The 17869-nt window shown below is 33.3% G+C and overlaps 2 protein-coding genes across 3 annotated transcripts; one reads left to right on the top strand and one right to left on the bottom strand.

Annotated features, from left to right (window-relative positions):
- Window positions 1-6461: 6461 nt before the first annotated feature.
- On the top strand, window positions 6462-11190 carry LOC139891080 (uncharacterized). Of its 2 annotated transcripts, XR_011773527.1 has the most exons (5): window positions 6462-7252; window positions 7327-7467; window positions 8706-8804; window positions 10502-11036; window positions 11127-11190. XR_011773527.1 is itself a non-coding variant. In XM_071874007.1 (4 exons), exons 1-4 carry the CDS (start codon window positions 6521-6523, stop codon window positions 10575-10577), a joined length of 1053 nt encoding a protein of 350 aa, XP_071730108.1. In that variant the 5' UTR covers window positions 6462-6520; the 3' UTR covers window positions 10578-10875. The 2 variants fall into 2 exon arrangements, 1 of the variants encoding a protein (XP_071730108.1); XM_071874007.1 differs by lacking the exon at window positions 11127-11190 and having other exon boundaries at window positions 10497-10875.
- A 4616-nt stretch (window positions 11191-15806) lies between these two features.
- On the bottom strand, window positions 15807-16616 carry LOC139888018 (uncharacterized). Its single transcript, XM_071871054.1, has one exon. The coding sequence runs from the start codon at window positions 16614-16616 to the stop codon at window positions 15807-15809; it is 810 nt and encodes a 269-aa protein (XP_071727155.1).
- Between the last annotated feature and the right edge of the window lie 1253 nt (window positions 16617-17869).

The raw sequence follows: 17869 nt of genomic DNA, 5'->3' as shown, positions 1-17869 counted from the left end.
CGTTATATAACCCACACATATATAAAGTTTAAGTACTCGTTCCTAGTATGTAAAACATAAAATCCGCATGTATTCTCAGTTCCCAAAATAAGTTAAAGTAAAAAGGGAATGCTATAACTCACAATGATAATGTAGTCGTAAAGTCGAGTCGGGAAAAGTGTGCAAGTAATCGGTCCGAAAGTCCTCAACCTAAGTCAAATAGTACTAAGTCAGTAAATCGTCCGAAAATGTTTAAAAGTATGTAAATAAGGTCTTAAAGGTCATCATCATTCATCATCAAACAAAAGGCATAAAGTAAGTTTCGTTTATGAAAGTAGTTTAAAACAAAGGCTGAATTCGATTAGTCACCACGGCCTCTACCCTTACTGAATTAAGGTGAGACCAGTGGCCATGGCTCCATATATGAGTCCTTTAAGTGTGATAAAATTTATAGAAGCAAACTCATCTTCGTTTGACCGTGGCGACGATCTAAGTGCGAGTAGGTCAGAAATTTCTGCACAACGTTAAAAGACATAGTGACGATCGGAGGGCCATAATTCCTAAACCGTAACTCGGATTAAGACGAGTCCTATATGAAAAGTTATCTACTCGAACAGAGATATTTGAAAATCATAATCACAACAGTCCAGGTCTACTGGTCTGTTACAGAAACCAGAAAACAGTAGGTAGAAGACAGAAAGCAGAAAAATAATGGGTTCCGGTGAGTTTGGTGCTTGATGTTCATCATGGTTCTCATCCTTGATGCCTATAGCTTCAAGTGTACAACTCATTGATGTGTTTACATAATCTTTACCATGGTTTGACCATCATAACCCAAGTGTAAGTCTAAGACATGAAGCACAACTCACTTAAGTGTTACAAGTGTTTTGATGAACCAAAGTTACATCAAAGTCTTAGATCTAACACATACATGAACTTTAAGACTAATAATAAGTTACAAATTTGAAAATGAACTTATGAAATCAAGATCTTAAGTTGTAGAACATAGTTCTTAGTTTGATCTTGAAGATCCAAGACTCAAAAGTCTAGATCAAGCATAAGTATACAAAGTTATAATTAAAAAGTTTCATTTACATGTTCTTGAACTAGAAAAGTTAACTTTTAGTTCAAGAGAAATGAGATCAAGACTAACTTGTAGTACTTGACCAACAACAACCAAAATCACAAAATTAAAGTGCAAGTAAATGAAGAAATAAGTTAGATAAACAAGTAATTAGTTTATGGTTGTTCATACTTTAAAGATTCAAACCAAAGTTTGATCTTTAAGAAAGTAAACTTGAAGTTTACTTCATGAATCACAAGTATGATTTTTAATCAACACATGAACTTGCAATCTTTAAAGAAAGTACATGTAGAACATAACTAGTGAGTTATGTTCTTGAGTGTTCTTGTAAATACAAGATAAATGAAGAATCAAACTAAAGAGTTGATTCTTGAAACTAGTATGTAACAACAACAAGTAAGTAAATAATTATCAAACAAGTAATCAAACAACAAGTAACAAAAGATGATGATGATCTTGGTAGCCAAAGGCTACGGTTTTAAGAGAGAAGAAAGGGAAGAACTCAAGCTTTGTTACTTACAAAATGTAGAGAAAGATGAGAGAAAAAAATGAAGCAAGTTGAAGCGTGTGTTTTGAATGAGAGAAGTGGTGAAGGATACTAGGAGATATGATAGCAAAATTTGAGACAAAAACCCTCTCACTAGCCATAAAGGCTGATGGCCAAAACAAAGGGAAGGGGAAGGAAATTACACTCTAGTCTCTTGCATGCATGTGGCATAAAAGTTGGTTAATAAGTGGCCTAGCATGGGGAAGATGTGTAACAAGATTCTATAAGTCTTTAACTAACTAGTTGTAACCTAAATGATACTTACATGCAAGTATGGGCTTAAGAGTCCATGAATGAAGTAGGGTGGGCTCTTTAAGTCCACTAACATTAATTAAAGCCCAAGTTTCAAGTAGTAACAAGTTAATCCAATTGAAAGTCCATTAACACTACTAAAGGCCCAAGTAATTAACTAATAACCATAGTTAATCAAAATGATTAATAAAATTAATCATGAATGTAAATAATACTTGAAAATATTATTCGTGCAAGTTTCGTGTGTCACAAAGACGTTTCGGGCAATTAAAGTCAAGTACGTTTAGTCATGGCAACATGTAAATGTAATAACATACATTCGTTTAATCGTACGTGTTAATAATAATAATTATTAATAAATAAACGTTGGAAAATCCAGGGTCGTTACAGATAATCTAAAATATACCGTTTACACACGACCATTACATAATGGTTTACAATAAGAATATATTACATCAAAAATAAGTTTCTTGAATGCAGTTTTTACATAATATCATACAAGCATGGACTCCAAATCTTGTCCTTATTTTAGTATGCAACAGCGGAAGCTCTTAATAATCACCTGAGAATAAACATGCTTAAAGCGTCAACAAAAATGTTGGTGAGTTATAGGTATAACCTATATATATCAAATCGTAACAATAGACCACAAGATTTCATATTTCAATACACATCCCATACATAGAGATAAAAATTATTCATATGGTGAACACTTGGTAATCGACATTAACAAGATGCATATATAAGAATATCCCCATCATTCCGGGACACCCTTCGGATATGATATAAATTTCGAAGTACTAAAGCATCCGGTACTTTGGATGGGGTTTGTTAGGCCCAATAGATCTATCTTTAGGATTCGCGTCAATTAGGGTGTCTGTTCCCTAATTCTTAGATTACCAGACTTAATAAAAAGGGGCATATTCGATTTCGATAATTCAACCATAGAATGTAGTTTCACGTACTTGTGTCTATTTTGTAAATCATTTATAAAACCTGCATGTATTCTCATCCCAAAAATATTAGATTTTAAAAGTGGGACTATAACTCACTTTCACAGATATTTCCTTCCTCAGAAATAAGACTTGGCCACGGATCGATTCACGAACCTATACAAATATGTACATATATATCAAAGTATGATCAAAATATAATTACAACCATTTTTATTATGTTTTAAAGATTTGAGTGTATTAAGTCAGCTGTCCTCGTTAGTAACCTACAACTAGTTGTCCACAGTTAGATGTACAGAAATAAATCAATATATATTATCTTGAATCAATCCATGACCCAGTTATACACGTCTCAGGCTAGATCACAACTCAAAGTATATATATTTTTGGAATCAACCTCAACCCTGTATAGCTAACTCCAACATTACTGCATATAGAGTGTCTATGGTTGTTCCAAATAATATATATACATGGGTCGATATGATATGTCAAAACATTTGCATACGTGTCTATGGTATCCCAAGATTACATAATATATTAGAATACATGTATAATACAATATAAGTTAGCTAGGATATGATTTGTATAGATTTGTTAAACATTTCCCGTAGCTAAAAAGATAAAAAATATCCAATCTTGTTTTACCCATAACTTCTTCATTTTAAATCCGTTTTGAGTGAATCAAATTGCTATGATTTCATATTGAACTCTATTTTATGAATCTAAACAGAAAAAGTATAGGTTTATAGTCGAAAATATAAGTTACAAGTCATTTTTATAAAGGTAGTCATTTCAGTCGAAAGAACGACGTCTAGATGACCATTTTAGAAAACATACTTCCACTTTGAGTTTAAACTTGATTTTTGAATATAGTTTCATGTTCATATGAAAAATCATTTTTTCAGAAGAACAATTTTTAAATCAAATTTTATCATAGTTTTTAATTATCCAAACCAAAACAGCCCCCGATTTCACTACGACTGCGTATATCCGATTTTATGGTGTTCATCGTGTTTCCAGGTTTTAAATCATTAAGTTAGCATATCATATAGATATAGAACATGTGTTTAGTTGATTTTAAAAGTCAAGTTAGAAGGATTAACTTTTGTTTGTGAACAAGTTTAGAATTAACTAAACTATGTTCTAGTGATTACAAGTTTAAACCTTCGAATAAGATAGCTTTATATGTATGAATCGAATGATGTTATGAACATCATTACTACCTCAAGTTTTCTGGATAAAACTACTGGAAATGTGAAAAATGGATCTAGCTTCAAAGGATCCTTGGATGGCTTGAAAGTTCTTGAAACATAATCATGACACGAAAACAGTTCAAGTAAGATTTTCACTCGAAATAAGATTGTTATAATTGTAGAAATTGAATCAAAGTTTGAATATGAATATTACTTTGAATTACAAAGATAACCTACTATAAATAACAAAGGTTCCTTGATCTTAGATGATTACTTGGAATGGATTAGAAAGCTTGGAAGTAGACTTGCAAACTTGGAAGTATTCTTGATTTTTATGAAACTATACTTATGGAATTTATGAAGAACACTTAGAACTTGAAGATGGAACTTGAGAGAGATCCATTAGATGAAGAAAATTGAAGAATGAAAGTGTTTGTAGGTGTTTTTGGTCGTTGGTATATGGATTAGATATAAAGGATATGTAATTTTGTTTTCATGTAAATAAGTCATGAATGATTACTCATATTTTTGTAATTTTATGAGATATTTAATGCTAGTTGTCAAATGATGGTTCCCACATGTGTTAGGTGACTCACATGGGCTGCTAAGAGCTGATCATTGGAGTGTATATACCAATAGTACATACATCTAAAAGTTGTGTATTGTACGAGTACGAATACGGGTGCATACGAGTAGAATTGTTGATGAAACTGAACGAGGATGTAATTGTAAGCATTTTTGTTAAGTAGAAGTATTTTGATAAGTGTCTTGAAGTCTTTCAAAAGTGTATGAATACATATTAAAACACTACATGTATATACATTTTAACTGAGTCGTTAAGTCATCGTTAGTCGTTACATGTAAATGTTGTTTTGAAACCTTTAGGTTAACGATCTTGTTAAATGTTGTTAACCCATTGTTTATTATATCAAATGAGATGTTAAATTGTTACATTATCATGATATTATGATATATAATATATCTTAGTATGATATATATACAGTTAAATGTCGTTACAACGATAATCGTTACATATATGTCTCGTTTCGAAATCATTAAGTTAGTAGTCTTATTTTTACATATGTAGTTCATTGTTAATACACTTAAAGATATATTTACTTATCATTTAACATAATTAACCAAGTGTATCAATATCTTAATATGATTCATATGTACCTAGTAAGACGTTGTTATAACGATAATCGTTATATATATCGTTTTCGAGTTTCTTAATTTAATAGTCTCATTTTTATGTATATAACTCATTGTTAAAATACCTAATGAGATACTTACTTATAATAAAATCATGTTAACTATATATATAACCATATATATGTCATCGTATAGTTTTTACAAGTTTTAACGTTCGTGAATCACCGGTCAACTTGGGTGGTCAATTGTCTATATGAAACCTATTTCAATTAATCAAGTCTTAACAAGTTTGATTGCTTAACACGTTGGAAACATTTAGTCATGTAAATATCAATCTCAATTAATATATATAAACATGGAAAAGTTCGGGTCACTACAGATTAAAGTGATCAATGATTGTTCAAATCTTGTTGATCATCGAAAAAGTATTAAGTAACTATTCACCCCCTCTAGTTACTTACAGCGTGTGATGTGAATTACCAGATAAGTTATTATCTGGCTAATGAGATTTATCTTGCACGGACAGCTTTCATTAAAGAGTTTCTAAGTGTTGTTGATTGAAAGCGGGTGATTTTACAAGAGAACAAGTTTTTGCTCACAAAAATGTTGAGAAGACTTTTAGTATCTGATATGATTATTAACATATACACAACATACCGGCAAAGAGTTTATAGTGTCAACGCTATAAGAAGAACCATGTGTGTGACTAAAATACCATCATGTGCGTGACGAATGATAAGAATTTAATAGAATTTTTTTAACGGCCATTTAATAAGTGACTAACTTATGCAAATCACAATAAAAAATGTACAAGGATCACATGCTAGTTTCTACTTTCTAAACATGTAATGACATTTTCACTTCATATTTTAATAAAGCAACAATTATGAATTAGTGTACGACTTATGATTTTAGTAGAACTTGCGGGCATAGTCCAACGGTTTTTCCTATGTACTTTGTGTCATGAGATAGGGAGAGGTCATGGGTTCGATTATTAGGAATGACATGATTTTCTTTAAATCAATTGAACACTAATAATGGTGGTATATATTGACCATATAGGGAGGTTTTACCGAATTTGTTCACAGATCTCTACCCGGACCACTGCCCGAATTGATGTGTTCCCGGATGCTATCGATCGGATTCGGTTCTCGCCCGAACGTGTGTGTTATGTGCAAATGATGATGGTCGTTGAAATAAATGATCTACTGATGTCAAAAAATCGCAGATAAAAAAAAAACTTATGATTTTAGTAAAAACTCAAGAATGCTGCTCATACTTTTTGTATTTTTTAATTAATTTTGCTTCTTTTCCATTCCATGTCCTCCCTTGAAAACCCTAATTTTGATATCCATTTCTGATGGATCCATATCTGGAACAAAAATTAAGAGACGAAGTGCTTTACCTCCATTCCCTATGGCACCATTCCCCTGTTTCAACCTCACAACAACCAACCATCAATTTACAACCTTTCAATTCCACCCATTTCAAAAAACCCAGGAAAAAGAAGCCCAAAAAGAAACACCCCAAAAAAGTCGGCAACTTTTCCGGCAAAGAATGGCCGGTAAAACCTCCTTCGGCCGACCCTCCGTTAACCCAATCCGGTTGGCCGGAATTGAAACTTAAACCTAACCCACAACCAAGTCGTGTACTCACAGCACAAGAATTAGAAAAATACAATTGGAAACAAGTTCAAATTAAGGCACTGAATGCTGCTAAAGACTTCTTTTCAGCCAATTGTGAAGAAAGTGACGATGATGATGATGATGCTATGGATGATAATGAAAATGGGGATACAAAGTTTGAATTTTTTTGGAATTTGTTTAATGGGGATGAAGATTTTAAGGGTTATTATGTGAAACATTGTGGTGGTGGAGGTGAATTTACATGTTTGGTATGTGGTGGAGCTGAGAAAAAGCAGAAAATGTTTAAAGATTGCATTGCATTGGTTCAACATTGCGTTTCGATAATGAAAACGAAGAAAAAGTGGTCTCATAGAGCTTATGGAACAGTTATTTGTAAAGTTCTTGAGTGGGATATTGATAGGCTTCCTTCTTCCATTGTTGCAGAACATAAAGCTACTGATTTACAGGTGCAATATGATAAATTTTAAATTTTTATGACCAAGTTCTACAATTGATTAATAAAGTTATGGCATGTTTTTAGGGAAGTGATGTTAATGGTGATAAAGATGTTGACATTGAAGCTTGCAATGAGGCTATAAACAAGAATTTGGATAATGAGGATTTGAATGGTAAAGTTAATGATGCTACAGAAACGGTTGATGGTGATTCTATGGTTTGCGAGGTTAGTGATATTGGTAAAATGCTAAATCATAACAATCAGGGATTCATATATTTTGAATTGTTCTTATGAATTAATCGTGTTAGTAAGCTTTTATGGTGGAAAAATTACATTAAATTATGTCTGATTATTGATATTGTGGATTTGGATGCATTTGAATGTGTTAATTTTGATCTGTCCATGGTTCTATCATGGTTATATGTCCTTAGTGATGTTCAAATATCTACAGGACGGTTAAGTTTCAGTGATGTTAACAGTGATAGGATTAGGATGATCCAAATGCATCTAAATCTCTACATGATGAAATCTTTAAGTATGTGATTTTATAACTATAACATAACTAGACAATCTGTATGCGTCTAAAATGGATAATACCTTGGCGTGTTGTTGATTGTTTGTTTGATTTAGTGATTATGGTTGTTAGTGTGGGAAGTCATATACATGGTCTATCATGTATATGTACCTAATCTTTCGTGTTCCTGTAGAGCATATATGGCTTCTTAAGGGTCATTTTTGCTTGTCAAAATTTTCTGTAATTGCAAATAGGGTGATTTTCACTTGTTCATAATTAGTTGTGTTTAGTTTCTTCTATTATGTCATCTAGATGCGGCATAAGCAACATATCATCAAGAAAATGTCATGTAACATGCAACATCTATGCCTAAGTCATATGGACGCCATAAGGCAGACTTGCAGATACTTTGAATCAAAATGCCAAATTTAATACTTAAGTTCAATTCAAACATTGATGATCTCAACAATGTTTGGAAGTTTCAAACGATACAAATATAAATATAATCTTGTGTGTGTATATAACTATATATGGTCCGTTTCAAGTTTCAACTAAAAAGACACTTAGTCTAAAAATGGTAAAACATCTTATATTGAATTTTGATCTTACAAAAAATGTATCAACTTTATAGTATGAATAAAAAAGTTGTTAATTGTTAGATTAAGTTTATGTCGTATATACCCATTTACCCATACCGGACCGTTTGCATAGGCCAGCTGAAATTAACAGATCCTCATGTTTTCAGAAGCAACTATTGCTACAAGAACTGGAAATGATCCCGTTTTTCGCCTGTCACTGTTATGTCATTAAATGCTTATTGATTGAACCATATAAATCTTCGTGTTTTGTTTATGATCGTTCGTCTTGTGCTTGCCATCTACAATACGTACAGACAAATTTGTCCCATCGTCTCATGGTAATGAACTCATTGTTTTTTTTTTTTTTGCAGGAGGTGGTTTCAGTAGTAGCAAATGTAGAAGAAGAAAGTAGCGGGAATCAAGTCTTGAATGAAGCTGAAGGGAACACAAGGGGTGCTGTCATAAATCTTGTGAGGATTTTATCAACTTTTATCAGAATGATAAATTTTTATTCAAATATCTTTCATCCTTTTTACTTTGTTACATAATTTCATGTTTCGGGTGTGGCAAGGTCGACCTAGTTACTTGTTGATGGTCGATTAGCTTCACGTTATAGCTCTAATGGGTCAAATGGAAAGTGATTTGTGCACCACCAATATATATTCATTCACCAATCACCACCAAACATGCTTTGTATTGGTATGATATACAACGCCATAAAACATGTTTGGTGGTGAATGGACAAAATGCGGGTGTTGTACAGATTATCACAAAAGAAAAAAAATAATAAACAACTTTGATGGTTTGAAAGTTAAAAGTGTAAAACCAATGGTTGTAAAAGCCGCGAGTCGGGGACGAGTTTGTTGGGACCTTGGAGGGATGCCGGTCTGGACAGGCGTTGATAAACGTTGATTTTTAGTAATAAATATATTATAGAATAGATTAAACATATATATAGTACACATAAATATATAAATGCAAATATATATATTACAAACATAGATGTATGGTATAAAATCTAATTATAAAAAATATAAAAATTTTAATCTAACTTTGACTTTCACCGACTTTGGCCGACTCAAACCCGACTCGGCCGACTATGCCCGACTTTGACCCGACTTTTTTTTAGCGTTGACCAACTTTTAATGCGTTTTTGGGCGAGTCGGGACGTGCTATTTCCAAAACCGATGCGTCGGTCGAATTTTACACAGGTAAAATCATATTTGATATTTTGGATTAAAAAATATAATCAGTTAAGAAATTTTTGACGAATGATAATTTTGTATACATTTAACTCGGCTCAGCCCATATAAAGAAAGTACCCATTTGACCCGTCACCCAACATGCTTGACTACACATTGAGTCGTCTATAATACTTTAGGTTGCTTAACTAGTTTTTTTTTAAAGATATAAACGTATAATGTTTATACCTATTTCCAGCTAGTGGTGACAAGTACAAGTACAAGTTGTAAAGTCCTAGCAGTGTCTATTTTTCGATTGATTGTTTTCCCTCCGAACAGTCTCCGTGCAAACCCGCATCACGATCGAAGAATCGTCGGGTGGCTTAAGTCAATCTACGGATCCATACTGTGAGTTGGTCTGTCTAGCGTGTTGCTGCTATGATCTTGAGTTATATAGAGAAAGTACTATGTGAGAGAGAAGTTGTGTTATCTGACACTAGTCAGAGTGTCTAAAAAGTGATGGCCCGGGTGTCTTATCTATAGGTGTTGAGAGCTTCCAAGAAGCATCTAGAAGGTTCTTCTACATGTCGTACCGTCATTGGTTGATTTATCTTTAAAATGTGTAACCGAATTTCCACTTTATGTTGACGTGACACATGTGTCGCTGACGTGTTTTATGCTTTAATATATAGGGCTTATGCATAAAAAGCGGCATGCGGGGCTTACGCTATGCGATGACGGCCCGATTTATCCTTTATATATTATCTTGCCGGAAGGCGCTAGACGTCTTTATAATAATAATGCCTATAACCCAGTTTCTTGTAACTTTCGAGCATGCCTTTCGTCTTCTAAGAGTTATTTCGTCTTCCTTTATGCGTGTAGACTCTAGGGTGCACCATTATATAATGTTTTCTGGTTCAGGCTCCTTCCTATTGTAGTATTGCGCAAAAGGGTCTTTGACAAGAAGTTTTGTTTATATAGTGCAGGAACTTGTCATCAACAATGGTTTTGGAAGCAGCAGCAGCGTTTAGGAAATTAGATGATGTCGAGGAACCAATGTAGTTTCGGATTAACTGATGAGAACCAAGATTCATGACCAATTATGTGTAAATATGTGGTTTTCGAATGAATCAATAAGTTACTGTTGAGAATTTAATTATGCATCGAGGGGCTGCTTAGCGTTAGATTTCGGATATACAGTCACTCAATTGCCATTCTACAAGTGATCATTTAAGTTTAAAGTGAACGTGTTTGTGATCTCTTTATGTTGATTGCAATTCATATGAATTGGGAAAGCATAATTGACTAAATGAATGAATGACTAATTGTTGTGCGCGTGAGGAATTTGTTTTAAGTGAACTTGTTTAATTTGATCTTTTTAAGTTTTACAGTTAGCTACTGTCTTATTTGCAGAATTATGTGTAATTGTTTTTAGCTGAAGGTAACACAAATTGCTGAGTTGGCCACTGGCTGTAGTGATACACGTGCAACATTAGGCTTATGCCATGTGCTTTCTTGCATGTGTGCCACTTGTTTTATGCATGCGTGCCACATGAAATAATTATGTCCATGTTTTTTACGGTTCAATTTCCCATTTTTCCATCGTTATAGTTGTAGGTTGGTTGCATTACTATTTTAGGCTCTGTGCATTACTATTTTAGTCTTTTAGCTAACAAAACACGACATAACATATATAAGATGTATGTAATTTAAGCAAACGAATCTTGGGGTGAGACTCATATTGCGTTATCGTTCTTCACCTTTTATTTTATTGATATTTCTTATTCTTATTATGAACAATCATATCATATTTACATTTATTTATTAACTTTCTCCTTCTTGTAATTGAGGTTTCTAATCAATTTCAATTTTTAGCCTTAATTCGGTTCCTTTTTTTTTTACCAAGTCATACAGTATTATTTATTTTTCAAATACACGCGTATTATAAAACGCAACTTTTCTTATGTTTTATCATAAGTTCTAGTAATGGTAATAACCTTTCTTAAAAGTGTTTATTTATATAGTTAATTGTTCCTTGTTAGTTTTTTAAAAGCTTGTATGGATCATTTATGGTCTCGGTTGCTTTATTTTGTTATAACTTTATTTGGTGGACGTTTAGGATGTGGCTCGGTTAGAGTTAACGTCGACATGTGACGTTTTTTAGTTTCGAGCCCGTCCAATTCTTCCTTTGTTTGTTTCGGTTTGGATCTTCATCTTTCGATGGAGGTCCCGTTTAATATAGTTATCTATTTTTTTCCAAAAAAAAAAAAAAAAAAATCGTAAGTTCTAGTAAGTTCGAACATTAGTGTGACGTATGACTTCTAGTTAATAGGTAGATAGATATCAAAATCTTGAGTATCATATCATCACTTAAAATAATAACATAACGTATAACGTATATTTAAAAGCTTGTGCTCCTCGATGTATATTAGTATATGTACATGTAGGTCCAAAATAGTTATAGCTGGAGAGCAGCTAAATCTGCAATTAGTTACGGAGGTACACTGAATCTTGTATCTCAACTTTTAATTGGACTCTTCCATAAAATATTTTTTATTCTCGTGCTCGTGTTTGTCTTATTTGATTTTCTTTAGAAAAAATATAAATAAAATAAAATTTGAAATATCTAATAATTTTATAAGCGAGAAGTTGTGATGGCCTGTGTTCTTTGGGAGATGTCAGGAGTTCGATAACCCGTTGGCTACATTTTAAAAAAATACAATTTCATCTCTGCCATGAAGTATCCACCCATGACACCTTTCCCATATTGTTTGGGGGTAAAGGGGAGGGGATTTTTACTTGGCCGTGCCTTTGGATCGGTTTCAAGGTTTTCTCCCGGGCAGTGATGAGGGCGGAGTTATTATCGCTGCATCGGCATAGTCGAAATGTGAGATGATCGCAACAGGTGGTTTAGTCCCCCTCAGGTGATCCAATCGCTATCCAAAAAATAATTTTATAAGTGATGTAGATCTTGTGATCTGCTTTAATTGATCCAATGATATTCTTGCTTGCACAACCTATGGTGCTTATCAACTAATATGAATACATACAACCCTATTACAACAAAGAACAATGCACATTGATCCAACGGTCTACTTGCTTGCACGACCTACATTGTCTATCAACTAATACGAATCCATACAACCCTATTACAACATAGAACAATGCACAAATAAACTAATGCATGTTTTTTTTTGGATACCCAGTTAGTTGAAGGTTGTGGGACTTAACCATCCACGCGATCATCTTCTGCAGGTGTTATACCCGCCCCCAACTAAGTGTCTAGGAGGAAACCCGCACAATCTCATACGGGCCATGGACGGTAAAACCCCATCCCCTTTACTCTCCTAACGTGATGTGAAAAATGTATCATGGGTACGTGGTACTTCATAACAGGATGAAATCGTGAGTTATCCTAATGCATGTACCTCTTTTAACCATTATCAAGATGATATACAAGACTCGTATATTTTTTATAAGTCTCAAGTTCAAACTTCGTTATATAAATATTTTGAGGTTAACGTAAAAAAAATGTCAGAAAACAGTTATATGATCTTTTAAGACAAATAGACAAATATTACCGATTGAGTGAATGTTCAAGTTAACCATTCTATCTCTAATCAAGTCCCTTCATTTTGTCCATACCCGTACGATATCACGATATCTTGTCGTTTTTAAAACTTCCAAAAGCTCTTGTTACTTATTTTTTAGGTTTTATCCGACATACACCTTGTTTGGGGACCAATAACTTGTTATCTTTTATCCCCTCAGCCGTGACAATGACATGCAGTTAAATTTTGCACATTTTAAAGATAACGTATTTTTTGAATGTGATGTTGACAATAACAAATTTTAAAGGTAAATAATGGCGATTGTTAGATTTGAGTGTTCGATTTCATCGTTAAAGTTAAGTGAAAAAGTATTGAGTGCTAATTTTTCATATTATAACGTACTATTCATACATAAATTGAGAGTCTAAATAATTCATGAAAGCGCTAAGCTTTAAATGAAAAATATTTATAAATTTAGAAGGCTTAACCACTTCCTTAAAGGTTATGGTCAAGGTTGCAAAATTCGCTATTCGGGGATTAATCGGTCGGGACTTTAGAAAGATTAATCGACAATTCGGGGATTAATCGGAGATTAATCGGAGATTAATCGGAGATTAATCGGATTGTACTGTATACAATTAAATATTAAATTTTAAAAATTATATGTGTAACTATAGAAAAAAATCATAAATATAAAGAAAATTTTTAACATAATTGTCTAAAATTGTTCATTTTGCTTCAAAACTATAAAATTCAAATTTAAATTCATCTTAAAATGTTAATCATTTTTTACTTTGACTGACTTTGATTACCAAATTTGATTTTGGTCTATCAATTGACGTTGACCGTTTAATTAAACGGATTTTTGAAAATCAGAACGGATTGTTCCTAAAAATGATTAATCGGGGATTAATCGGCGAGTAATCGGGTGTTTTACAACACTGGTTATGGTTATCATTCTCAGATTTTTTTTTAAATGGTAATAATTTTGATCCCACTTTCAAAAATGGAAAAAAAGGAAATTTCGTTGCAAAAATGGTAAAACCGAAGTTTGGAACTTCGGTTTTGCCATTACCGAAGTTTCAAACTTCGGTTTTGGGTGGTCCGTCAGCAGAAACCCTAATCTGAAGTTTGAAACTTCGGTTTTGACCAAATCTGAAGTTCCAAACTTCGGTTTTGGTTATTATTATTTTTTTAAACACTAATTTTACAAATAACTTGGTTTTGATAGTTAATTTACAGTTTCATACGCTAATATTACTTTAAAAATATATAATAACATTACAAACAATAAAATATTACTATTAGTAAGATGCAAATACAAATTTTTTGAACAACACTTTTATTAATATCAGAATCACGGTTACATTTTTTTGAAAATAAAAATACATAATTTAAAACAACACATAGAAATTTAACACATAATTAAATTAGATGCAATGGAAGAGGTTGGTTTTTCACAATTGCTTCGTTTTTTTATCATAATCCATTCATCTTCCTCACAAAGATGCTCGAATTTTCCTTTACCTTCATTCCAAAACATCACGCCCAAATGTTCAACCGTAATGTTTTCTTTGAGCCACTCAAACACCTTCGAAATTGTTGTCATCTGACTAACATCCACATTTTGAAAGTACTTATATTTGTACCCATAGTAAAACTTTTTTTGTGTTGAAAACTGTCCATTCCAATAGACATTAATTTGAACAGGAATTGGTGACATGTTTACAAAATTAATATTTATGTTTGGAGAAGGGAGAATAGAGTGATACATCCGTTTGTTGTAATAGATGTCGGTTTATATAGTGTAGTTAAAATTGAAAAACCGACATTTTAAAGTTCGGTTTCAGAAAAAGCTGCCGAACAGTAAAAGGTAACAGTAAAAGGTAACAGTAACATTTCTTTAATTGCTTTTTATGACATGCCTAGTACCTGACAAACCGAAGTTTCAAACATCGGTTTTGCATGTTTTTTTCTGATAGGTGTGAAACCGAACTTTAAAACTTCGGTTATTTGTAGATTCGGGCTTATAAAAGTGATTTGTGATTGTTTCATAAATACATAACAAAAAATGAATCCGAAATGCGTATCAATTGACGTGTATCATGGTTGTGATTTTGAATGAAATGATGGTAAAACGGAACTCTCTAAAGGGCCTAAAATGACGTCTGATAACGTAGATGTTTGGGGCTTTAATATGGAGAAGTTGAATGAGTTTCTTCGAGAAAAGCTACCAAAGAATCCATGTTCAATGGACATATACTACTACAAACCAGGAGCAAGTGAAGCCGAAGCAATGTGCTATGATGAAAAATGGTATACATTAGTAGGGAAAGCGTGTATACTTTCAGAAAATATCGAGTTGTATGTTTTATTTGGAGTTTTTGAAGATGCACTAGAGTTCGATACGATGTATGATAGTCATGGTGAATACTATTATGCACCTAGACCTTTTATAAATTAAAGTTACTTGTAATAGATTAGTAACTTGAATAAGATTAGTAACATGGCAATTTTATTATTTCAACAACACTTTTTTATTCATAAACAGAATTAGCGATTACAAGAAACAAACTACAAGAAACAAAGTACAACAAACTAAATACAACAAATTACTAATGAAAACCTATGGCATTCTAGTAGTTGGACAAGTGTTCCTGTTGTGACCTTCAGTCCTGCATATACCACACTTTGGTTTTTGCTTTTCACGTTCATCCATCTGGTTCTTCATACGTTTTGATTACTTCCGCCCCCTGTGCTTAATCAATCTTGATGGATCGGCCATAATTTTCCATTCTATATGTGTCCAGTAGCTCGCATCTCTTAATGGATTAAAATGATCGCTATATTGCTCTCTCCATGTAGGAGTTGTATACTTTTTACTGATTTGTTTATTTATATCCTCGTTTAGATGGCTACATACGGAAATGGCATGAGAGCAAGGTAATCTTTGGTGTTGCCAAATACCACATGAACACCTTTTCTTTTTAAACTCCACTGTGTAATCGGTGCCACCTTCATCACTTCTTTGATAAGTTGAATGAACCTTGTAGATACCTTGTTCTTCGTGATAACATGTTGTTTTGTAACGTTGAGCTCTTTTTGCCCGTTCGTTAAAGATGTTAAACATGTTCTTCGAAAGTGGTGAATTACATAGCCTTGCTTCTCGACTTTGATCGTAGAAGTGTTGTCTGGTGTAATCAAATGTATATTCAATACACGCTTTGATCGGCATCATACGGGCATGAAGGAACACATTGTTGAGGGACTCAGCAATATTTGTCGTTGTGTTACCCCAACGACTCCTCTGACTGTCCCTATACATAGTCCATTTGCCTACATCAGCATCTTGCAAATATTTCCAAGCCTCAACACTAGCTTGTTTGATGGCTCTGAAAGCATTCTTGTACAATATTTGATTTGTTGTTGAACCGACTGTCCAACACAAGTGTTTGAGCGATTTCACTTTAGTGTATTTTCCCAACAAGTTGCTACGAATGTGGCACAAGCAGTACCTATGTTCCCTGTAACGACCCACCAAAATCGCCATTGACGGAGCCGTTAACTTAGGTCTCGTTACGTGGTCATAGTCCCTATATGAGACGCGTTTGACCAAAATTATGTCGCATTCATTTGAAACGTGTATGAATTGCAAAGTTTAGTTTACTAAACGGATCGACAACGAGTTTAAGTTTAGAAAAGTTATAAAGTATAAATGAAATAACTTGCGACATAATTAGTTTAAAATCACGGTTACTATAAATAGCGTAAGTATGTATGCTTTAAGTTTGAATCCAAAGGTGCTATCACTAGCGTATGCATGTATGCTTGATCCCAAGCAAGTATTCAAAGTATGCAGAAGCATGTATCAAGTAGCCAAGTATGAACCTGAGAAAACATATAGAAAACTCTCAACGAAAAACGTTGGTGAAATCATAGGTGTATTTGTAAAAGAATGTTTTTGAACCACAAGATTTAGTATAAACCGATTATCAAGCGTATACATCTCAAAAGATGTGTTTGTATCACGAGCATCCAATTATCAAAGCTTAACTGAATCTTACCTCTGCATATAGTGTTAGAACCTACACTATTTCCCGAAAATACGTTTCATTCATCCGAATGAGGGTTCGTCAAACCCGTATGGCCACACAACATAAGTTCACGCTTACACCCTACAAGTGTAAATGATGATCATTGGACTTGAGAATTTTTGTTCTAAATCGTACGTATCTTTGCTTTCGTATTTGTGTTCAAAGTATAAGAGTATAAACCGTATAAAATGTATACAAAGTATATGTTTCTCAGCCCACGATTTAAAAGTATAAAAGTTATTGAAAAGGTGGGACTATGATCTCACCTCGAGTGCACGAGTATAAAAGTACTTCACAAAGTAAACGTGTGCATGAAAGTTGCTTAGTCTTGACCTAAACAAGTAAGTTATATCAATTAACCAGTTACGACACAAGGTCGGGCGAAATGTGTTCAATTTGTCCTATGGCTCGTTACGACTCGATTATATAGCATGTGAATCACGTTGTCAAGTTTCATGCAAGAATCAAGTATAAAATGTAACGACCCGAATAAATGTTGATTGACGGCGCCGTTAACTTAGGTCCCGTTGCGTGGTCATAGTCCCTATATGAGACGCGTTTGACCAAAATTATGTCACATTCATTTGAAACGTACAAGACTTACAAAGTTTAGTTTACCAAATGGTTCGACAACCAGTTTAAGTTTACAAAAGTTGTAAAGTATAAATGAAATAACTTGCGATATAATAAGTTGAAAATCACGGTTGTT

Source organism: Rutidosis leptorrhynchoides, chromosome 2 (assembly GCF_046630445.1).
Source record: "Rutidosis leptorrhynchoides isolate AG116_Rl617_1_P2 chromosome 2, CSIRO_AGI_Rlap_v1, whole genome shotgun sequence".
Taxonomy (NCBI): Eukaryota; Viridiplantae; Streptophyta; class Magnoliopsida; order Asterales; family Asteraceae; genus Rutidosis; species Rutidosis leptorrhynchoides.
Note: the sequence above shows the minus strand (reverse complement) of the source record. Positions and strands in the feature narration are given on the sequence as shown.